This window comes from Rhinolophus sinicus, linkage group LG05 (genome assembly GCF_036562045.2).
Source record: "Rhinolophus sinicus isolate RSC01 linkage group LG05, ASM3656204v1, whole genome shotgun sequence".
NCBI lineage: Eukaryota > Metazoa > Chordata > Mammalia > Chiroptera > Rhinolophidae > Rhinolophus > Rhinolophus sinicus.
The window spans coordinates 53,455,774-53,480,960 of NC_133755.1; the positions used below are offsets into that span (position 1 = coordinate 53,455,774).

The 25,187-nt window shown below is 39.3% G+C and overlaps 1 protein-coding gene across 1 annotated transcript in view; it reads right to left on the bottom strand.

Annotated features, from left to right (window-relative positions):
• Positions 1 to 25,187, bottom strand: part of M1AP (meiosis 1 associated protein) — a 61,985-nt gene that overhangs the window by 16,834 nt on the left and 19,964 nt on the right. Inside the window, exons 4-5 of the mRNA XM_019750281.2 lie at positions 4,132 to 4,305; positions 1 to 163 (exon numbers count right to left, since the gene is read on the bottom strand). Of these exons, the coding sequence (XP_019605840.1) occupies positions 1 to 163; positions 4,132 to 4,305 (337 nt within the window). The remainder of the gene's footprint in view (positions 164 to 4,131; positions 4,306 to 25,187) is intronic.

Below are 25,187 nucleotides of genomic sequence, written 5' to 3' on the forward strand. Positions count from 1 at the left end.
TTGATCACCCTGAGCTTGTAACGAGAGGCCCACGACTGGCAAGCCATCTGGTAGATTGTGCTGAAGTCTCCTTTGGGGTCATCCATTCTCAGGGAGCCATCAGCTGTGCCAGGAAGCAAGGACGGGCTGAGGAGTCGTTCTTGGAGATCACATTTCAGGCACACTGATAAAAACGGCATGGGGAAGGGATGTTTGTCATGAGTTACCTCAGGCCATGCGATTAGGAGACAACATCTGCCACCCATTCCTCCTCCACCAGGCACAAGTAATGGTTGGGAGGACGCAGGAGAATGGAAAGGGGAAAGTACGATTGGTTTGGGAAAGTAGAGCAGGTCTGGAACCTACAGTATTGCGTTATGCAATAGGTAACGTTTTCTGGGTCGGAAATCATTTTTACTTGTTTTACTTCTGGGCTGGCTGAGCAGTTGCCCCAGAGTGAGAGCTCTGGCTTGTGATCCAGTCTGAGAGGAACACGTGTCCTTTGTGGAGGAGACAGCTAACACTACAATATGCAGAGGCCCTCTGGCAATCACAGAAGGAAATCTTGCCTCTGCTGCTTCCTTGGGCCGAAGCTTTGGCAAGACTACAGGTCAGATTAGGGAAGAGCAGGAAAGCAGAAGTCAGGCAGTCAGCTGACAGCTACTGTTCCTCTGTGGGCTCTTTTAGTGACACTCGGGGGCAGGGGAAGAATAAGTTCCCGAAACAATTTAAATTCCCCAAAGAAACCAAAGTATAGAATTTTCTGGGGCTTGGAGCATCCCTGTGGCACTAGACCACAGATCTGAGGGGGCTTCCACTAGGTATGAGTTATTCATCAAGGTATTATATCACACTTATCTGTATTAAGCTTTTGCTCCAGCAGGTATAGTCACATGCCACAGTGTACAGTGCTGTTGCACTAGGCTTGAATCCTTGATATTACAAAGTTTTTCAATAAAATGTATACCGGGTTTGAATACCGTTCACAAACTTATGAATGTACAAATGTTGAGTGCTTGTGAGGCTAGTAGTTGATGTGAGTGATTTATGAAATGACTGTATTAACTGCAATATGAGGTAAAAACAAAAGTAGAAATAAGGTAGAGAAAAAATAGGGTGGCAGAACAGACGTCAGGCCCAGCGGGCCCTCCGGGGGCCAGCCATCAGACGTAGACATTCACCGTGGGTCAGATGGCTCTTGGCCTGGGGTGTCCTAGGCCCAGGAAGTCAGCAGGAGGGACTTTGCCTAGACTCCAGCTTCCCCTCATTGCTGTGTGCCTGCCTTCCTTGTTGGGTTCCTGGATTTAGGGCTGGAGAACTGTATTCATCTGGCTGAGGACCTCAACTCTGGTTGAATTAAATATCACTTAGGGAACTTTCAAAAGGTAACTAACTATTGCTTAGGCCCTACCTCACACCAATCAAACCGGGATCTCTGGGGATGAAAACAAGTTCCTCATGTGATGCTTACTGCAGCCAGGGCTGAGCACTATGGGAACAGTGGTCTCAGCAGAATGTTCCAAAGTTGGGGAAGCTGTTGCAGCAGGGCTTAGGTCTAGAACAAGGTATGCTTCTCACCACCCAGAACCCAGGGGCCGAGGTGGCAGACCTCAAACCTGAGAAATGAGAAAAGACACTCATGTGAAGCTTATGAGCCTGTGTGTGTCAGAAGGAGGCCTCTGAAGGAAACACCTAGAGAGGGGGTGAAGAGCCCTCGGCAGCTACAGAGGCAGGTGGTGTGTGGTGAGGAACCTTATAAGGAGGAGTCAAAGTGAACATCTGAGGAGCAGACCTCAAAAGATTCTATAGCAGAAGAGCTCAGGGTCTTTTTTTGGTTTCATTTTCTTGTAGTGAGCCACATTTCCAGAAATCTACGTGTGTGGCAAAGCAGCAGTGTTTTAAACAATGGATAACTACAGTACGGTCTTCATTGTGGTTGCATAATCTCTCGGCTGGGTCAAAACCAATGCAGAGGAGGCCTCCTTTCCCTAGACCTCGTTCCGATCGTGTCTGAGTATCTGGATTCCAGTGACGTTCTCTCCAGTAGAAGAGATGAGTCTCGATCTAAGTTTTACCATGCACCCCAAAGACCTGGGGACTGCTGCAAAATGGTTGCAGATAGAAAAAAACATTCAGGCTCTAATCCTGATGCTAAAAGCCATGGAAGAAGGAGGGCAAAGCAGAGAAATTCTCAACAGTATCATGGGCAAATGCTGTGCAACAGTGGAAGAAAAAAAGGCTCGTTGCAGGAGTTCCTGGCCTTTGAGGGCCCCTGCACTCCTAATAAGAGAAGTGAATCTCTAGCCCCTTTGTTTAGAATTATCTGGCATGAGACAGGCTGCGTAGTAGGTAAGGGCCCCAGCTCTGGAGGCAGATACACCTGGGTTTGATGAATGTCCTCTGGGCTGAGAGCGGTCAAATGTACAAAATATAGATTTCTAATCCTAAGGGTAGGAGTGGGCTCTGGAGTTCCCTGGCTTCGGATTCCACCTCTGCTATTAATTTTCTCTGTAGCCCTGGGCAAATGTTTAATTTCTCTAAGTCTCAGTTTTATCCTCTGTAAAATAGGGATAATATTGTATTTAATTGATTCTAAGACATTTTCCCCATATACTAACATCTCTATATGAGTCTCACAATTGCCACTGGCCAGGAACTCACTCTTAGCCTGTACATACTACTGTAACCTAAAAAAGCTCTCTCAGTAAGGATAAAATAATATTTGCAAGTGATAAGAAAGCATTGTGTCATGTTTAATTGGCAGTGTTTTTCTTTCTTAGTGGTACATAAAATAATGGTGTATCTTATAATTGATAGCATCTTAGATTCAATGACATATGGTAATATTAGCTGCCTCATGATGTTGTGTGAAGGTGAAATGGGATAATGCAAGGAAAGGAGTTAACACAGTGTTTGGGGGAAAATAGATAAGAAGTGAATTCCAAAAGATGGGACAGAGAGCAATTGGTACTATCAGCCTTGGACAAAAGGGATGGAAAGGAGGCCCCGGGAAGAAGATTTTACACTCAAAGGTAAGACAGATTAAAATCCAGGTAAGTTGTCAAAGGCATCCTAGGCCCTATGTTGAAATAGGGGGTGGAGGTGGGACCCGATGGTTATCCCCAGAAAGAAAGGACCAAGGTGTATCTTCCCCTCCGTGGCTGAGAGTCTACACCCATTTTTTTCTCATTGAATCCCCACACCTAAAGGGAAGGACACACCTTGGTCCTTTCCCTTTGGAGCTGGGCCCTAAGGAGTCAGCTTTTCCAAACTCAGTGTGGTTGACTATACTGATGGGTCCATTTGCAGGCTGCTAACATGGGTCCTGAGCCAATCTTCAAAGGGGATGGAGACTAGAAATGGCCTCACCCCTCTCATCTAGGGACTTGGTATGAAGTATCACTACCAGCCAGAACAATATCCAGGGCCATGTTGGCATATCTGGGACACTGGATTGATCTCTCAGTTTCCATAATTGCCACAATGTGCTTTGTGAATGTGGTCTTGGGCTTCTAGCTGTCCTCCCTGGGGCCTGCCTTTGTAGTTCCTTTAGTTCCCCTCAGTTTGATGTCTCCCTATCCAAAAGACCTCTATTTAATCTTGGTTTAGTCTTGGTTCTTTTCCTATACTCACAGACCCTGTTGATATTGTTGTATTGGTACCAGCCAGCCTCAAATTATAACGTCATTAATATCTACCGCTTTAAAAATGAAAAACTTGGGGTGGCCGGTTAGCTCAGTTGGTTAGAGCGCGGTGCTGATAACACCAAGGTTGCTGGTTCGATCCCGCATGGGCCACTGTGAGCTGTGCCCTCCTCAAAAAAAAAAAAAAAAAAAAAAGGAAAAAGAAAAAGAAAAACATATGATTCATTGTGCTCTTATGTAGCTGCCGCTGTATTACTGAGGTGTCTAAATCTCTGCCTCTAAACTAACTGTCTTTCCTTGCTATCTGGCCTTAATTCAGTTTTCTAACTGGTCACTTTTTAGAAATTCTTTTCTCATTCCTCACGCTTACACTGGACAACTTCAGCCAATCCTTCTCTACTCCCTAAACCTCAACTACTCTGTATTCTGATGACTCACCAATCTAGAGTTCTAATCCTAGACTTGGATAATTATAGCCTATATAGCATGTGTTTTGGGGGCTGTATACTTGGATTATCTCTGCCTCTGGAAATGCTGCTGAAAGACTGTGAAGGAAGAAGAAGATGGATATGTTCTTGGTCTGTTCCACTGTTATGTAGCCAGGCTTTGAAGAAACTCTCCATGCTGACAATATCATTGTCTATAGTCTGAAGGTCAATGTCAGTTCCCAGGATAGAACTCTCTGTAGAAGAAAGGGAAATAGTGGTTAGTGTTAAATTCCTTAATTATAAATTTTGAAAAATATAAAATTTTAAATGCACCCAGTTTTTGACCCATCAATGCTACTTCTAGATATCTTGCTTACAGACATTCTTGGACAGTCTGAGTAAAGAATCTCAGACATATGCAACGATATTCAGTACAGCAACTAACGAATAATCAAAACTTCAAACAGGAAGCAATTCAAATGCCCATCAATAGGGCAATGTTTAAATAAATTATGGCACAAAGTATGGAGTATTATGAGGCTGTTAACAAAGTAACAAAGTAAACAAAGTTAACAAAGTAAAGCTAAATAAATGTATTGCTATGGAAAGCTAGGAAATAGTAAGTGAATAAAGAAAGTTGTAGAACAGATGTATAGTATGAGCCCATTTATATAAAAATGAAACTGTTGCCCTAAGTACATACATATGTACGTAAATACATTTTACAAACGTCTGGAAGGTTACCATGAACCTGTTAACAGTGGTCAGGAGTGGAAATGGGAGGGAGTTTTGAGATACATTCTCTTTTTATTATTCATATTTCTGTACTGTCTACTCTTTGAATTTTATTGTAATCACGCATTACATGCATTCTTGTATTTAAAAAGTTCTAGAATACAAAAACAGCAATAAAATAATACAGTAATGTAAGTTACATACTTACTTAACAAGGGGGACTACAGCTTTATGTTGTTGAAAATGTATTCAGTTATTACTTCCGTTATAAAAAATAAATTTTCAAAAGACGAAAAGAAAAAAAAAAAGATGAACTCCTGGGCTCCACCTTCTGACATAGAGCATACAAATTTGTCACTGACATAGCTGCTGTATCTCGCGTGTGATTAGCTGCCCAGAAGACAGAGATGGACTGGGGAGTGATTTGATTCCAAAGCTGAATGAATGGAGCTGAGTGGGTGGGTAACGAGCCTTTGCTAGTCTGCTTCCTGCTTCAGGCAACACTAGCTCAGGAATTCGGGTCTGGGTCTGCAGGTAGAAGTTGTCAGTAAAAGCTAAATATAAGGTGATGGAGGAAGCACAGAGAGAGGAAATGAGGGAAGAGCTGGAAAGAACCCGACATTTTTTGCTTGGCCATGAAGAACTCTCTGAAATACTTTTACAAAGGGCCTATGAAAAGCCAGTTGCTCCAATGAATTAACTTCTGTGTATAACTCAAGGACCCCAGGGAGAAGCCTGGTTTATTTCTAGAACGACATTCCTGAGGACAAGTATGCAGAGGCCGCAGACTCTCCAGAGGCAACAAAGGGCTTCAGTTCAACGTGCTGGTGCCCGTACAGGGGAGGTGTGGTGAGACTTAGACGACTTCACGTCATATTTAACAATTTATTCTGTGGCTGCAAAGGGGCACCAGATGCATTTCTCTTTGACTAGTATGATTAAAACTCTGCCAACTTCCATGAATAGTTATAAGGATTCATTAGCTAATTAGTTATTTCATTCATTTCTTCAAGCAGTAGTATTTATTATGTATTAATAGAAGATGAAATACCATACCAGGTACAAAGATACACATACTCTGTGACTTTAAGGAGTTTATAAAGCAACATTTTATATGTATATAAAGGAATATTTATTGCAGTTATAAAGCAGCATTATTCTTGACCATTCCTCCTTCAACTTTCATCTGCCCCATTATGTTTTAGGGTGCTGCAATGACAAATATGAAGTAACTTGTCAAAGAAACATCCCTTGTAAGTAAAGAGAAAGGTTCTTTTTAATAATGTGACCTTACTTTGCCACAGGCCTGGACTTAATTTTTCTGAGCCAGGACTTCAACTTGAAGGACATATGGAAATGACTGCACAGCTTCACTACAGAAATGGAATTGTGCAAAGAATCTCAGGAAGTCGAGAGGATAATATTGCTTAGAGTTCAAACAACAGAATTTAGGAGAGGAGAAATAAGTGTTTCATTTTTTTTCTCCCCAGGGAAAGGGTAGAAACTCCTTCCATGGACAGTATCAGGGGACAACAGCAAAGTTATCTCCCATCGAGAATCTGGACATAAAAATAGGGATTTCCTCAGATAGTTAAACCATAAAATCAACACAGAGTGGTGAGGTCCATGAAAAACAGTGACCTTAAGAAAGGAGAATGGCTTACTCACCACAGCAAGATTTGGCTGGAGCCTATGGATGCTTTATCCAAAGAATGAAAGTGTCCCTTAGAAGGGAAGATGGATGGCCAGAAATGGGGCACAGAGAAGGGGAGCCACAGGGGCACATCCTGGCAGCACCCATCCCACTGTGGCTCAGAGGGGAGGGTGTGCTGGCTCAATGATGTGCCCCAATGGCAGGATATATTTGTTAGGTCTCTGTTCTTCCTGGCGATGATGGTAGTTACGGTTCTCCTCTAAAATATTCTGGTTTAAGATAGTCACAGGGATATGAAGTACAGTGTATAGTTAATAATGGAATATAATACAGCATATAGTTAATAACAGGGAATATAGTTAAAAATACAGTAATAACCATGTATGGTGCCAGGCTTATTGGGGGCATCATTTCATAAATTATATAAATGTCTAACCACTATGCTGTACACCTGAAACTAATATAAAATAATACTGAATGTCAACTATAATTGAAAAAAAATATTCTGGCTTATATTTTGGTCTTGAGCTTGATAAGGTGAGTGTATCTCTGAGAGGGTGCTGACAAAATAACTTTCTGATTCTGCAAAGCTGAAGCCCCCAGGCTGAAACATGGCGCCTCTATGAAGGACAATGCCAGTCTTCCCTGCAGGCGCCCCGTCAATGTTCCTCAAGTTCTTTCCAACTTCTTCACCTACACATTCTTGGGAGAGCCACAGAGCAGAGCTTGTTCGTTTGAAAAAGTTCTCATGGAAGCTCCACGGAGGCACTGTGCTTCATGTTTCCGTCTGCAGTTTTGCAGGCCCGGAAGGGAGTCAGCAGCTGCTCCCGGAAAGGCACATAGTCCCAGCTAACGGCTAATGTGGAAAGCAGAACATGCTAGAGGGAGAACTTCCTTTCCACTTTCTCTGTCAGTGGCCAAGCGTTCCTTGTCTTGTGCCTGGGTCATGGCAGTAACCTCTTAGCTGTCCTGGCAAACGCCACTCCTTTCCTCCAGTACTTATGGACTCGTACCAGTTAATTTTTCTAAAACTTGGTTTCATCAGATTCCATTTGTGCTAAAGAGCATACACTGCCTTTCTGCTGTCATCTTATTTATCCCCCTCACTCATCCTCTACCTGCTGGAATACTCATTCCTCCCATACCCCACCCTTCCTTTCTTCTGGAATGGCTCATAGGATTCCCCCCATCTCTACCTGTTAAAAACCTGTATTCCCACCCCCCACGGGTAGCTTGCATAGAGCTGAAGCTTAGCAAATGCCTGTTAAGTTAAATAATAATTTAAACAATTGCTCCCTCCTCCTCGGCTCTCATTACTTTTTCCTGTAACTCTTCTGCTTCAACTAGGTTAGTCTCCTTGCCACATAACTTCCTTCCTTCCTTCGTGCTTTTAATACCCTGTCAATCCATGGCCTGCACCTTCCCCAGAACTCAACTCAGAGCTGACTCTGTCCAGGAAGTGATACCTAATTATATCCTCCCTGATTCAGTTTCAGTCAGCACCCCCTCCTGCCTCTGTGGGCTTCATTTGGTCAATACCAATTACCCTTGTTAATTGGTTTCTTCTGAAGGGTCTTCTCCTTCTGTGAGTTTTTCAAAGGTGGTGGGACGTAGTGGAAAGACCAGGGTTTGAATCATGACTTGAAAGTTGTTAGCCATGTGACTCTGGGCAAAGTGGGGAGAGTCCAACCTCTTTCCCAGTTCGGGTGAGGCCTAAGAAGCGAGATGAGGCTCTGTGAATGGCACACAGGAGACCCAACAAGTGGCATTTTCTTCCTTTACTCTCATCAACACAATGACGTGCTTTTATAGGATGAGAATGTGCTTTCCTTTTTAAAACTTTTTTCCGTCACTTCCCTTGGTGACTGCTTCCTCCCCACCACCAACACCCAGTACTGTGAGTACAACCAATGTGCCAGGCCTGGGGGATGGGGAGGAGACTTCTCACTTCTCAGATGTTGCAATGCAGCTCCCACAGTGACTGGCGAGCAGCGCACTGGGCACTGAACGAGCCGGCTGTCCCACTGAGGGTATGAAATAAAAAGGTGATGGGAGTGCTGCGCAGCTCTCTGTGGGTGGTGCAGACAAGTGAGGACGGCCAGGTTCACTGCCGGCGACGCAGCTGCCGGCATCCACACTGTTTTTGGACTTAGCCTGCCCCCCTGTGGCCACAAGCAGTGACATCCTTCTCTGCGCTCTTGAAGCTTTTCTGGAAGGGCCACAATAATGAGAAAAACTAAGCCTCATCACTGAAAATAAGGTAATGCCTAAAGCAGTCCTTCTCAGAAGTCAACCTAAAAGCAGGGTTACAAAATGGGAATGTGTTTAAAACGGGAGAATTTAACACGTTAACACACACGTACACATGCACATATAATGGTGTATTTCTCTCTTGACCAACAACGTGTAAAGTAGAGGCCCAGGAACATGGTGCTGCCGGCAGCCCTGCACACCTCCCCAGTCCCACAGAGGCCCCCACCAATGGGCCAGCCCTGTTTCTTCCAAATGACCCTCATATAGCCTGTTCTTGGGCCTCATGGATGGGCTTCAGGGGTTCTTGGAACTTCCTGAAATGTATACACATCTCATCTGTATGTACAGATACATTTTCTTGGGGCGGAGGAAAGGGATTGATCCTTAGCTTTTATCAGGTTCTCAGAAGAGCTCTGCGATGTGAAAAAGGTCAAGACCCACGACAGAAGCTAAGAATCATGGTATCTTAGCCTCCCTGGGTCAGTTTCTGGTCAGGGCCGTCTACCCTCCCAATGCAGGAGTTGTCAGGATGCTAACAACCGGGTTAGATAATCGTGGCACACAGTTTGCTCAGGAACAACTGTGCAGAGTCATCCAACAACTGCCCTTAAATCTACAAGGGCACCGGGGTCATCTCCAACAGCTCACAATGTCGGGGGCAGCCCAGTTTCTCTTTCATTTGCCTCATTTGTGGACGTGATTCTTGGACCCTGGGAAAGAGGAGACGCCCCTTGAAAGCAGGTGGCTGGGATAGTGGTGGTTAATGCAGCGTGGACTCTGCCTCGAAGTGAGTGCAGGACCGAGCAGGTGGTGACCATCTTCCTGGGGTCCTAGTCTACGGTGGGGGTGGGGGCGCAGGGCAGGGTTTAAAACATCACGAGAACTGTATGAGATAGAGAAAATTTATTTCCCAGAACTCTTATCAGGGAGAGCACTGTTGTCATTCATTCACTCGCTTATTCTTTCATTTAATTTGTCATTCAAATAATTATTTATTTAGTGCCTTCTACGGGCCAGGCACTGATTGGTGTCAACAATGAAAAGACGCAAATTTTCTGCTTTCATAGCTTACACTCTAGTAGGAGAACAGACAATAGACAAACAAAACAGAAAACAATAGCAGATAATGATAGATACTACGAAGAAAAATAAAGCAGGATAAGTGTGTGGTGTGTGTTTGTGTGAAAATATCTAGTTTGGCTGGCTAGGGAGGTATTCTCTAAGAAAATGATAGTTGAGCAGAGACTTAAACTAAGCGAAGGAGGGAGTCATGAAAACATCTGTGGGGATATTGTTCCTTACAGAGGAATCAGCTAGTTCAAAGTCTTGAGGTGGGAATGAGTATGTTGGAGGAATCGCAAGAAGGCTAAAGCAGAATAAAGGAGGAAGAGAGTATAGCTGATAAGCTTCTAGGGTGAAGGATGAGACCCCCAAAGAAGCATGCTCATGTAACAACAGGTAGTCACTACACTTGCTTCTAAGAAGGGTGGCTGCCATTATTGTAAGGCTTTGGCTTTGCAGAGGGAAGCGTCCAAGACAGGGGGAGAATGCAGCCAGCACTCCTTTCCTTTTGCGTTCTCTTTGCAGTTCTTTGCTCCTAAACAACTATTGAATTAGTATTTTAAAAATATTTGTTTGAAGGTGTGCCAAACTGTTCGCTTGCGTGGGATGTCCCTATGTCTCAGCCCACCCTCCCATACATGCTTTCTGTTCTGTGGTGGTGGTGGGCAGTGTGGAAGGAGGGGAGAGGAATCTGGGAGTCCCATGAGCAGAGCTCAAGCAGATACCCCTCAGCTTGCAGTGGATATGCCTCTTTCCCAGCCCTAGTCACCTACCTGGAGAGTTCTACACTTTGTACAGGGGTCAAGCTGGTGTAGCCTAAGCTGGGCTAAATAAAACCCTGATTGTTAACTAAAGAATGAAACACTAATGATTCACAATGAATTGTTTTCCAATGTTATATCTCCAGGGATCATTTTTTTTCTTTTCTTTAACTAAATAAATTCAACATGCAACATTGTGTAAGTTTAAGATGGACAGCATGTGTATTACTTTGATACATTTACATATTGCAATATGGTTGCTGATGTAGTGGTATTTATCACATTACATAATTATAGCACAATATTATTGTCTATGTTCATTATACTGTGCATTAGATCTCTGGATTATTTACTATTCGTTACAAGTTTGTGCTCTTAAACACCATCACTCTTATCTCCCCACCTCCCAATCCCTTGGTAACCATCATTTTGCTCTATGTGTTTTACAGATTTAACTTTTTTAGATTCCACATACATACAAGTGACATACAGTACTTGTCTGTCTGACTTATCGCACTTAGCATAATGTGCTTAAGGTCCATCCATGTTGTCACAAATGGAGGATATCTTCCTTTCTCATGGCTAAATAATCTTCCATTATGTACCGTGTTTCCCCAAAAATAAGACCTAGCCGGACAATCAGCTCTAATGCGTCTTTTGGAGCAAAAATTAATATAAGACCCAGTATTATATTATATTATATTATACCCGGTATATTATAGTATAATAAGACTGGGTCTTATATTAATTTTTGCTCCAAAAGACGCATTAGAGCTGATTGTCCGGCTAGGTCTTATTTTTGGGGAAACACAGTATGCGTTTAAGCTCAGCTGACCCAGGTGGGACAAACTGAAAGCAGCTCACAGTGTAAGCTTAAAGTACAGAACTGAACTTTGGGTGAGGGGTCCATTGCAGGTCATGACAGGTTGCAGTTTGAATCCAACAAAGTTAACTGTCAAAATAAACACTTCTCAGAGTAATATAGTAGAGTCCAGAGTCTCTAATGTTATGTGAACATAACATTCACAAAATACAATCCAAATGTTTTTGGCATACAAAGAGTCAGAAAATGTGGCCCAATCTCAAAGGAAAGTACAATTAATAGATTCAAACTCCAAGATGACAAATATGTTAGCTTTATCAGACAAGAACTTTAAAGCAGCACAATTATAATTATGCTCAATGAGGAATGGAAAATATGTTCATAATGAATGAAAAGATAGGAAATATCAACAGAGAAATAGAAAATATAAAAAAGAAACAAATGGAAATGTTAGAACTGAAGAATACAATATCTGAACAAAAAAATTCACCAAACTGACTTAACAGCAGAATGGAGATGAGTGAACTTATAGACCAATAGAGATCATCTCATATAAAGAAGAGAAAGAAACCAACCAAGCAAGCAACCAACCAATCCACCAACAAACCAACCAACCGCCCAAACAAAAAACCACAGAGTCTCAGAGAACTGTGGAACAATTTAAAAAGGTTTGACGTAGGTAATTCAAGTCCCAGAAGGAGAGAAGAGGGGGAATGAGACAGAAAAATATTTGAAGAAATAATGGCAGAAATTTTCCCAAATTGGGTTAAAGGTATAAATTTAAGATTCAAGAAGCTCAGTGAGCTCCAAACAAGAAATCCATGTTGCATCACATCATTGTAAAGCTGCTGAAAGGATATTCTTGAAAGCAGCCAGAAAAATGATCTTTTATATATAGGAGAAAGTGATTTAAGAATTGTGACTTATAATGAGAAACCATGGAAGTCCAGAAGAGGAGTAACATCTTTAATGTGCTGAAAGAAGAAAAAAAAAATCCCGTCAACCCATAATTCTATACACAAGAAAAATATCCTTCAAGAATTAAAGGGAAACATATATTTTCATATAAACAAAAACTAAGAGAATTTGTCATCCACGCCACAAGAAACACTAAAGTTCTTTGAGCTGAAGGAAATGATACCCAAGGGAAAGTTGGATCCTCAGGAATGAATGAAGAGCATTGCAAATGGTAAATATAACCTATGATTTTTTTTCTTAGTTTCTTTAAAATACACATAATTGTTCAAAGGAAAATTTATAACATTGTCTTGTGGAGTTTATAATGTAGATGTAATATACATGACAACTATAACAAAAAGTCAGAGTGTGTGTGTGTGTATGTAGGGGATACGTTGCGATGTTTCTATATTTTACATGAAATGGTACTATATTAATTCTAACTAGGCTGTAAAAAAGTTTTAAAAATGTTTTTAAATCCCTACTTCTGTGATGCATCGTAATCCCAAGGTTTCAACATTTTATGTGAAGTGGTGCTATATTGCCTGTAAGTAGACTGTGAAAAGTTAAGGATATATAATGTAATCCCTAGAGAAGACACTAAAAAATAATGCAAGGAAATACAGATAAATAACAATAGATAAATTAAAATAGAATTCTAAAAATATTTCATAATTTGAAAGAAAGCAGGAAAGTAGGGAAAAGATGAACAAAAACCAGAGAGGATAAACAAAAAGTAAATGGTAGACCTAAATTCAACCATATCAGTACTTATGGTCAATGCAAATGGACAATCCACTCCAAATAAAAGGCAGAGATTAGCAGAATGGATAAAAAGTGAACTCAATTATATACTGTCTATAAGAGATAAACTTTAAGTACAAAGACACAAATGGGTTGAAAACAAATAGATGGGAAAACATGAACCAGAAACACAGTAAGACCCAAAAGAAATAAAAACATATGTCTATACAAAGATTTATGTATGAATACTTGTAGCAGCTTTAGTTACAATAGCCAAAAACTGGACATAAACAACCAAAATGTCCATTAACAGGTGAATGGTTACAAAATGTGGCATATTCATATAATATAATATGACTCGGCAATAAAAATAAACTACTGATATAAACAACATGGATGAATCTCCAATAGTGAATGAAAAAAGACACAAAAGAAGGATATACTGTATGATTCCATTTACATAAAATGCAAACTAATCTACACAAAAAGCAGATCAGTAGTATACGCTGGGGACTGAGGGAGGGACGGAGTATAAAGGGCAAAAGGAATCTTTTGTGGTTGATGGAAACGTTCTGTATCTTGATTGTGGTGATGATTTGTGGGCATATTCAACTGCCAAAACTCATTGAATTGTACACTTTGAATGGATGCAAATTACACTATGTAAATTGTTTTTCAATAAAGTCGGCAAGGAAAATTTTTTAAAATTCTGATTTTCAAATAGCTTAATATGTTCCACTGACCTCTAAAAAATGATTTAATTCAATTTAAAAAAAGGGAAGATTTGCCATTTTCTGAGACCATGCTCTGTTAATGAAATAAACAAATGTCTATGTTAAAAATCTTTAGGTAATAAATACAACAGTGGTTATAATTTAGTCTTAACACCACAGGGAAAGGACTTTAATGCAGTTATCAAAGACAAACTCAAGAAATAGCTGTATTTTCTGGTCTACTTTCTAAGATACTGAAAGGGGAAAAAAATCAGTACATGGAATCTGGCAATTGCACTGAAGCATGAAGCATGGAAGAGGCTTTTTGTTTTTCCTCCTGGAATCCTTTAGGAAGCAATGAATCTTTATCTTTTTTGTTTGAGTTGTTAACATTTGGTGTTTCCTGAGAACACATATGGATAAAATACCTTTCCAAAAGAGCTTGACATCGATCCCTGGCAAAGTCTAGGAGGAAATATTAAACAGATGGTTTGTGAGCACTTAGACAAGGAACCTGATATCTTTGTGTACAAGGCCGAGAGATGTAGGCTGGTCGACAGAATCATTAGGTTGATTTGTAACTGGTTGAAAGACTTACATACCCAACTGTGCAGACTGCTGTCAACCTGTGCCGATGCCCTCTGGATGCCAAAGTGCATTGATCACAGTGGCTATTTCAGTTTTGGCATATTTATTACTTAGCCAGTCTTTAGAAAGCTATTATAAAATTTCTATTATATGCAAAGGAACATATGCAATACACACACACACACACACACACACACACACAAAGTTCTGACAATTAAGTTCGCAAAATTGTGCAGTGATGTTGTTAACTTTTTTTGATATCAGAGGGATTATTCATTATGAATTTGTACCAACTGGACAAACAGTTACCCAAGTTCACTGTTTGGAAGTGCTGAAAGGCTGCATGAAAAAGACGAAAAGACCTGAACTTTTCGCCAGTAATTCATGGCTCTTGCATCACGACAATGCACCAACTCACATGGCACTGTCTGTGAGGGAGTTTTGAGCCAGTAAACAAATAACTGTATTGGAACACCCTCCCTACTCACCTGATCTGGCCCCCAATGACTTCTTTCTTTCCCAGAAGATAAAGGAAATATTGAAAGGAAGACATTTTGATGGTGGTCAGGACATCAAGGGTAATATGACGACAGCTCCGATGGCCATTCCAGAAAGAGTTCCAAAATTGCTTTGAAGGGTGGACTAGGTGCTGGTGTTGGTTCATAACTTCCCAAGGGGAGTACTTTGAAGGTGACCGTAGTGATATTCAGCAATGAGGTATGTAGCACTTTTTCTAGGATGAGTTCTCGAACTTAATTGTCAGATCTCATATGTAAGCTATGAAGCATAACAGCATTGGAACACTCATGAATCCTTTATTCAACTTAAGATATAGAACATCATCATACTACTAAGACATCTGTATGCTTTTCCATGATCTCCAAGGGAAACTTTGCCATGCAGAATTAAAAAAAAATCATTCCTTTTCTTTTAAAAGCAGTTTTACTATTTTGAACAAATACTTCATTATTTTAGTTTTGCTTGAATTTTATAAAGAGGTATCGCATATATCTTTGGTTATTTGCTTTTTTCTCAATATTAAGATTTATTCACAATGTTGTATATAGCTGTGGTTCACTCGTTTTCATAACTGTATGATCTTACACTTTGTGAATATACTTTGTAATATTTATTCATACCTCACCTAGCGAACATTTGAGGGTTTCTAATTTTTGGCTTTTTGAATAATGTCAACATTCACATTCTTGTACATGTCTCTAGGTGCATAAGTTTTTCTGGAGACATTTTCCTAGGAATGCAATTGCTAGGAATAGGGCATTACATTCTTTCTGTCAGTGTATAAGAATTTCCATTGCTCTGCTGTTGTCAATACTACTGTGAGACTTATTAAGTTTTTGCAACCTAGTGGGCCTAAAATGGTACATCATTGTTTTAATTTGTATTTCCCTGATTGCTAATGAGGGTAAGAATTTTTCTTCTGTTTATTTGCCACTTAGATTTCCTCTTCTGTGAAATGCCTGTTCAGCTTTTCTGCTCATATCAAAATTAGATTGTCTTTTTTAAAAAATTGAGTTTCAGGCATTCTTTATTCTGGATACCAATTCTTTATTGGTCATATGAGTTGGAAATATAGCTATGATTTGTCTTATCACTTTCTTCATGGTGTCTTTTGATGAACAGACATTCTTAATTTAAAAATAGTCATATTAATCTTTTATTTTTTGGTTAGCAAACTTTGTGTCTCATTTAGGAAATCCTTCCTTTGTCTCCCTACCCCTGGTCATAAAATTTTTCTTCTATATTTTCTTATAAAAGTTCTAAAGGTTTATCTTTCATACTGGTGGTGCCAAAAAAAATGTGTACACATGACTTGTATTCATCTTTTGTTATTGGTATATATTATTACAATTTTAATAGTTTTTTACCTTATTAAAATGTGTATACTTTTTTTGGCACCCTCTGTATTTAAGTCTTTAATTCATCTAAAATATAGTTATAAATGGTGTGTGGTAAAGATCAAATTTCATTTTTCCCATATGGGATACTGATAGTTCCAGTATGAATTAATAACTAGATCCATCCTTTTCCCCCTCCTCTACCATGCCTGCTTAGCCACATACCAAGTTTTCATATAATGTGGCTGGCTGTTTCTGGATTCTCTAATCTGTGTTTTTAAAAAATGTATTTTTATTTTTATTTTATTTTAAAGAATCATCAATAAACTGACTCCTAGAGCTAAACTTTATTCATTTAAAAAAATTTATTGGGGAATATTGGGGAACAGTGTGTTTCTACAGGGCTCATCAGCTCCAAGTCATTGTCCTTCAATCTAGTTGTGGAGGGTGCAACTCAGCTCCAAGTCCAGTCGTTGTTTTCAATCTTAGTTGCAGGGGGTGCAGCCCACCATCCCATGAGGGAATTGAACCTGCAACCTTGTTGTTGAGAGCTCACGCTCTACCAACCGAGCCATTCAGCCACCCTAATCTGTCTTATACTGGACAATTTGTCTAGTTCTGTTTCAATATAACACTATCTTAATTAGAATAGCCTTATAATCATCTTATATCTGGTAGGGCAAATTTTTAGCCTTATTATATATCCTGATAGGATTTTGATTGGAATTGATAGATCAATTTGAGGAGAACTGAATTCTTATGATATTGAATGTTGGTATCCATTAACATGCTGCACTTACATCTTCCTTACGGTGCATCAATAAAGTTTTAAACATTTTCCAATAAATATTCTATGCATCTTTTGTTAAGATTTATTTCCAAATGCTTTACTTTTTTATTGTAAAAGGTATTTCTTTGAAAATTAAATTTTCTAAGTTTGTTTCTAATGATAGACTTTTTGTATACTGATCTTATAACCAGCCACTTTGTTAAACTCATAGAAATTGTAAAATTTTTCATAAAATCTTTTGGTTATTAATGTAGTCAATCAAATAAGTTTCAAATAATGTTAGTTTTGTTTTTTCCTTTCTAATCTTTATACCCTTTACTATTTTTCTTATCTTACTAGATAAGGACAACCATGTTGAATCAAAGTGGTGATGGGGCATCCATGTCTTATTCCCGATTTTTGAAGGCAATATTTTAAACATTTAAACCAGTAGGAATTGTATTTATTGTAAATTTTTCATAGATACATGTTGCCATATTAAGGAAGTTATTTTCTATTCCTACTTTACTAAGATTTTTCTCTTATATAGTGAATGGATATTAATTTTATCATGTTTTTCTTATCTAGTGAGACAACATGTTTTTTACCTTTTAATTTGTTGATGTGATAAATTATATTTATACATTTTTATTGCTAAATCACCTTGCATTTCTGAAATAAATCTAATAATTAGATTTATTATTAGTACTGTATTCTCTTTTTACATATAACTGGATTATTTAAGATGGTTTTATCTACTTTCATGAGTGGATTGGCCTGCAATTTTCTTACATTGTCCTTGTTTGGTTTTCTACTTGGGGAGTGTCTTCCTTCCTTCCTTCCTTCCTTCCTTCCTTCCTTCCTTCCTTCCTTCCTTCCCTCCCTCCCTCCCTTCCTTAATTTCTGAGAGTTTGTACAAGATTGGAGTGATGTATTCCTTGAAAGTTTGATAAAACGTAACTATAAAATCATCTAGGATTGGTATATTACGGGAAAAATTTAAACTTTTTATTTGCGAGTCAAATTTGATATCGTTTTTTAGGAATGTGTCCATTTTTGCCTAAATATTTGAATTCATAGTTCTATCTGCAGTTATGTTCCCTCTTCCCAACCCTAACATAGTTTCTTGTGCCTTCTTTCTTCTTTTTCCTTTACCACAGGATTCTCTATTTTATCAGTTTTTTCAAAGAACCAACTTTTGAATTGTTTATTATCTCTATTGCTCTTTTCAACTTAGGCAGTGTAGAGAATGGTTAAGCATGTGAGCTTTGGAGCCCAAATGCTTAGATTTGAATCCCTGTTCTATCTGTTAACTAAGAAACCTTGGGCAATTTAATTTGGACAGGACACTATGCCTTAGTTTCTTCATCTAGATACATGAGGATTAAATAAGAAAATATGTGGAAACTATTTAGAACAGAAAGTATTTGAATAGTTAAGTGTTCAATAAAACCTTGCTGTTATTATAATTTATAAACAGATGTTAGAGTATGTTACGAGACTGTGGCTTTTAGATCACACAACTTTTCCTTGAGGCTCAGAACTTATTTAAAAATGAAACAAGCCAGCAGCATTATTCCCTTGATTGATGGCTCTTCCATGGGGCTAACTTTGGGTGTTGGAATTGGCAGGCTTTCTTAGATTCTAACTTTATGATCACGACCCAGCATTAGGGATTTGTTTTAAGATATAGCGTTTGTTTATATGTAAATAGGGCGTAGAAAGATAAAAAAGGCATCCAGCTTCCTTTGAGAGGTGTACTTCATATTTTTATTTTTCAGACAAACACTTCCTAGTCCTCTTTAAAGAGCAAACAAGGAGCTAACAGAAAAGAAAGGTTACAAACACTATGGAAAATTGTATAATATTATGTTACATGAAAAAAATTACACACATGAATTATAATTATGTAACTAAACATGATTGTGGACAACTGAGAGACAATGTGCAAAAATAAAATTAGTGTAATGGGGTAGTGGGATTATGAATGATTTTAAATTAAAAATTATTTTATGATCATATCTTCTTTTCAATAAAAAATTATTAGAGCCTGAGATTTTCTCAGTGAAAAGACATATGTACAAAGGTACTACTATTACTACTACTACTACTACGACTACTATTATGTAATATCAATGGATAACATTTATTTATTCCTCATATGTACCAGGCACCATTCTAAGTGCTTTACATGCAAGTTGTATTTAATCCTCATAAAAACCCATGAGGTAGCTACTACTATTAACCCTATTTTATGAATGAGAAAATTGTGGAATAAAGTTTAAATAACTTGTCAAGGTCACACAGTTCTTAGGTCAAATATAAAAAAATCTGACTGGATGGTTAATTAAATGGTGATGAATTTACACATTGGAATTACACAAAGGAATGGCTTAGATCTCTATGTGCCAATATGGAAAAAAATATTGGATAAATAGTTAAATGAAAAACATAAACAGGCAGAGCAGTGGGTACTGTATAGACCCATTTTTGTAAAAGTAGATATCAATAACAATAATAATTTTACATGTATGTCCATGTCCATATCCATATATGTGTAGGGAAAGCAATTCAGTAAAATGTGTCCTATACTGCTGATGGTGGTTATCTCTGGAGGGTAGAATTTTGGGTCATTTTGAACTGTCTATATTATACGTCTATAATGTTTAAATTTGTATAACGTAATAGAAAAATTAAAATAATCAGACAAAAGCTACTACAAAGAGTGCTAGGCAGGATCTCTCTGCTAAATTTTAAAGTAAAGAAAAAATGAACAAGTTAGACCAAGCAGGAACAGATGAAAGGATATGCCATTTAACATACAGTTGGAAGAAAACATAATAGGCTATCCAGGCTGATAATTTATAGAAAACCCTAAATGATATGAATGTGATTTAAAGTTAACCTTTTCATTTTAGATTTTATTAAAGAACTTTCTAAAATGTGAGTCTACTTTCTTAATTTCTAAGTTCATTTTTTCATACATGATTCTGGATCTTTTAGAGTCTCCAAGTCATCTTTATAATGATTATTTCTGACTGTGCAAGGCTGCACTAAAGAAGGCAGAATTTAGATCAATTAAAGAACACAGTGTCATAGTTACTTTTTTGAAAATAATTTTTAATTTTTCAATTACAGTTGACATACAATATTATATTAGTTTCAGGTGTACAACATAGTGATTAGACATTTGTATAACTTACGAGGTGATCACCCTGATAAATATAATACCCACCTGACACCATACACAGTTATTACAACATTGTTGACTATATTCCCTACATTGTACTTTATATCCCCATGGTTATTTTGTAACTACCAATTTGTACTTCTTACTTAATGCCTTCACCTTTTTGACCCTGTCCCCCAGCTCCCCTCCCATCTGACAACCATCAAAATGTTCTCTGTATCTATGAGTTTGTTTCTGTTTTGTTTGATTGTTTATTTTGTTTTTTAGATTCCACATATAAGTGAAATCCTATGGTATTTGTCTTTCTCTGTCTGACTTACTGCACTCAGCATAATACTCTCCAGGTCCATCCGTGTTGTTGCAGATGGCAAGATTTTACTCTTTTTTATGACCAAGTACTATTCCATTGTATATATATACTACTCTTTATCCATTCATCTATCAATAGACAACCACATTGCCTCTGTATCTTGGCTATTGTAAATAATGCTGCAGTGAACATATGGATGCATATGCCTTTTTGAGTTAGTGTTTTGGGTGTCTTGGATAAGTACCCAGAAGTGGATTTGTTGGGTCTTTCTTTATATCTTTGTATGGCCTTTGTTTTAAAGTTCATTTTGTCTGGTATAAGTATTGCTACCCCAGCTATTTCTTTTTTCCATTTTCATGAAATATCTTTTTCCATCCCTTTACTTTCAGTCTTTGTGTGTCTCAATCTGAAGTCTCTTGTAGGCAGCATAAGTAAGGGTCTTGTTTCATCCATTCAGCCACCCTATGTGTTTTGACCGGATCATTTAATCAATTTACATTTAAAGTAATTGTTGATAGATATGTAGTTATTGCCTTTCTATCATTCATATTTTTGATCTTTTTTTGGTTTTTATTCTTCTTATAGAAGTCCCTTTGACATTTCTTGTAAATCTGGTTTGGTGGTGATGAACTTTAACTTTTTCTTGTCTGGGAAGCTCTTTATCTCTCCTTCTATTCTAAATGATAGCTTTTCTGGGTAGGGTAATCTTGGTTGTAGGTCCTTGCTTTTCATCACTTTGCATATTTTGTACCAATCCCTTCTGGTCTGCAAAGTTTCTGTTGCAAAATTAGCTGACAGTCTTATGGGTGCTCCCTAATTGCTTTTCTCTTACTGCTTTAAAAATTTTCTTTGTCTTTAACCTTTGGGCCTTTTTAGGTTCATCTTGTTTGGGACTCTGTGCTTCCTGGGCTTGTATGTCCTTTGTCAGGTTAGGAAAGTTTTCCATCATTATTTCTTCATATAGGTTTCCAATTCCTTGAGCTTTCTCTTCTTCTTCTCGTACCCCTGTGATGTGAATGTTGGTACATTTGATGTTGTCCCAGAGGTCCCTTAGACTATCCTCATTTTTTTGGATTCTTTTTTCTTTTTGCTGTTGTGATTAGGTATTTTCTGCTACCTTATGTTCCAAATCACTGATTCAATCCTCTGCTTCATCTAATCTAATATTGATTCCATCTAATGTATTCTTCATTTCAGTTATTGTATTCTTCATTTCTGATTGGTTCTTTTTCCTATTTTCTATTTCCATTTTTATGTTTCCTATCTCTTTGTTGAGGTTGTCACTGAGATCATTGAGCATCCTTATAACCAGTGTTTTGAACTCTGCATCTGGTAGATTGCTTGTCTCCATTTTGTTTCGTTCTTTTTCTGGAGCTTTGGTCTGTTCTTTTATTTGGGAGATGTTTCTTTGTCTCCCCATTTTGGCTGCTTCCCTGTACTTGTTTCTATGTATTAGGTAGAGCTGTCTCCTGGTGTTAGTAAAGTGGCCTTATGTAGTAGAGGTCCTGTGCGGTCCAAGGTTGCAGTCTCCCTGATCACCTGGTCCCTTGTGTGGGTTGTGTATGCCCTCCTATTGTAGTTGAGCCTTGGTTGCTGTTTGCATGTCAGTGGGAAGGATTGAGCCTCTGGCTGATTGGTTATGAGGACTGGCTGTGACTACAGTGGAGGAGCTGCTATGCAGGGGCTGACCCTATGGATCAGGATTCCTTTTAGCAGGGCTCTGGTGCCTTCTCAGTCTGCCCTTTGGGTATGTTGTTTGTGGTGCTCTGGTGTGGTCTGAAGTTGGCCATTAGGTATAGCCTCTGGGGGGGGGGGGCTCTGGTGCAGGTGAAGTTCAGCTGCTGTCTGTGCCTGCCCATGGCCACTTGCTATGAGCTACAAACTGATCTGTAGGTGATTGCTACTTGAGCTGGGCTTGGAGGTGCCTGGGAAAGGCTAAACTGGGAACTTAGGCTTGCTGCAGCTAGTGTTGGGCTTGGGGATGCTTACCAAGAGGTACAGGGTACACCAAGGCCAGATGCTGCTTGTTTAGGGTTTGAGAACCTTTGGGAGATCTTAAGAAAAATCCACAGCATGAGCCAAGATGGGCCATTTGTATGGAAAAGCCACTGGAAGTGGCTTGGGTGGGCCTCCAAGTTGGGTGAGGTGGGGTTTCAGGTGATCACCAGGGTGGCGTCAATGGTATTAGCCAAGCTGATGGAAACTCAGATACGATGCCTTCCTGTGCATGAAGGCTGGGTGGGGGAAGGGCTCAACAAAGGAACAATGGCTTCGGCCAACACTTTTATCTGGGAGAAAGCTGCCCCTCCAGCCTTTGCCCTGATGGAGACACTTCAGTTCTTCCCGGTATGTCTCTGGCACCTTTCAAGCTGCTGCCCCAGCACTGGAGCTCAGTGCAAGTAAATCCATCAGCAAGTAAGTCTGTGCATGGACCCTTTAAGAGGAAGGCCTGGGACTCCAGCAGCCCTCCATCTCAGTCAGCCACAATCTCTGCTGGTTTTCACAGCCAGAAGTTATGGGGATTCCTCTTCCTGGCACTGGTGCTCCAGGCTGGAGAGCCCTGTGTGGGGCTGGGACCCCCTCACTCCTCAGTGGGGACCTCCGCAGCTGAGATAGCCCTCCTGATTTTTAACTGCCATACGTAGGTGTGAGACCAGCCTGTTCTGTATCTCCACCCCTTCTACCAGTCTCCACGTGGCTTCTTCTGTATGTCCTTAGTCACAGGACTTCTGTTCAGCGAGATTTCAGGTGGTTCACAATGATTGTTGTTCTGCAGTTTAGCTGTAATTTTGAAGTGGTCTGGGAGGAGGCAACACAGCATTTTCTCCACCCCCCCCCCCTTCTTCTGCCTCCCGACCCTCACTCCGGTTCAAGCCGTTGTTTCTCAGTCTAGTTGTATAGGACACAGCTCCCTGGCTCATGCTGGTATTATGAGCCTTGTGCTCCCCCGGCTGAGACAGTTGGTCGCCAGTGGGTCAGCCGCTCACAGCAGCTCACAGAAGCTCTTGCTGGCTGCTGGCCGCTCATGCTGGCTGCCGGCCACTGGCAGCTCCAGAGCCATTATTCACAGTCTTAGCTGTGGAGGGCGCAGCTCACTAGCCCATGTGGGAATCAAACCGGCGACCCTGGCATTAGGAGCACAGCGCTCCAACCACCTGAGCCACCAGGCCAGCCCAAGCACAGCATTTTCTATTTTGCCATCTTGACTGGATCATAGTTACTTTTTAAACTAATCTAAAATATCAATATTTCCTTGTAACATGTTTGTTTCTTCAAAAAGTAGCGTATAGACAATTTTTATCTAATTGATGATCATGTTTACCAGAGTTTGAAAAATTATATGTAAATAGATTCAAAAGTGTTTGAATCAATTTGTGATATTCATAGGCTCCAAAGGGAAGTTATGGGTGTTTGGGATATATTCCTAACTATTTGAGTTGGTGTCAGAGAGGATAATCACAACCTCTCTGAAATAATTTGATTTTCTTCCAGTCATTCACTTACTTATTTAACAAAGATTTATCGAGGATCTGCTATATGCTTGGAAGAACAATATATGCTGGTGATACAAAGATATATAAGAGACAGTCATATCCTCTGGTAACTCACAGTCCAGTTAGGACCTAACCATTAAAAACAAATCTCAGAAATATTAAACCATCTACATAGAAAAATTTAAAAAAACGTTAATAATAAGACTAGCTAATGTTTACTGAGCACTTGTTATGTACTAAGTAATTAACATGCATGATCTCATTTAATCCCCACAATTACTGCACTGGGTAGGAATTAATAAGTAAGGCTTACACAGGCTAAGTAACCTTGCCCAAACTCACATAGCTAGTAACAGGACTGGGATTTAGACTTAGGCAACCTAATTCCGGAGCACACATCTTTCTGAGAAAGATTGAAACTAATGTTGCTAGTCTATTGATAGGACATCAAGATGAAGCAAAACATTAACAGAATAAAGGAATTAATTATGAGGAAAGTATAGGAAAAGTAGGAAGATTTCAAGCCATGAATCATACATACACTTAAACCACAAAGAGGACTTACAAGCAATTTATGGGATGATGTATTATTTATAAGCAAATAGGAAATTACTGAAAGAATCATCAGCAGTGACACAAGGTAAAAAGCTGCTTTCCTGCATTTGAAAGCTCTTCTATATAGCTCTAGCCACTAACAATTCTAAATAAAGCATCAGGCAGCCTCATAGTACTCTGAGCTCTGTGCCATTAGAGATACAGTAATTTCTTTTTGGGTACAATCACTGGAAGAAGAAAGGGCATAGTTCATGCTTGATCTGCCCATGGCCAAAGAGAAAGAGAAAGAGTTCTCACTCATAGATTCAGTTTGGCAGTCCACTGGGAAGGACTCTGATTGGTGGCCTGGGGAACTATGATTGCGTCACCTGGGTCATTGCCTACTCTTTGACCAGGAAAGTGGAGGTGTTACTAGAGATCGGGGATGCAGGGGATGCTGGGCAGACCAAGAACAGCTTCCATAGGAATCACTGTCATCAATTCATTCAAAAGATATCTACTAATAACCTAGGATATGCTATACACCAGGACACAGAAGTGAGGAAGACAAATTTCTAATCCTAATATACTTACAGTTTAATGTAGAGAGAAAAGATACCTAGTAGTTCACAATTTAGGTAAGAAGACAAAATGATCATACAATAAGCAATGGTGAACACTTCTACATGGTAT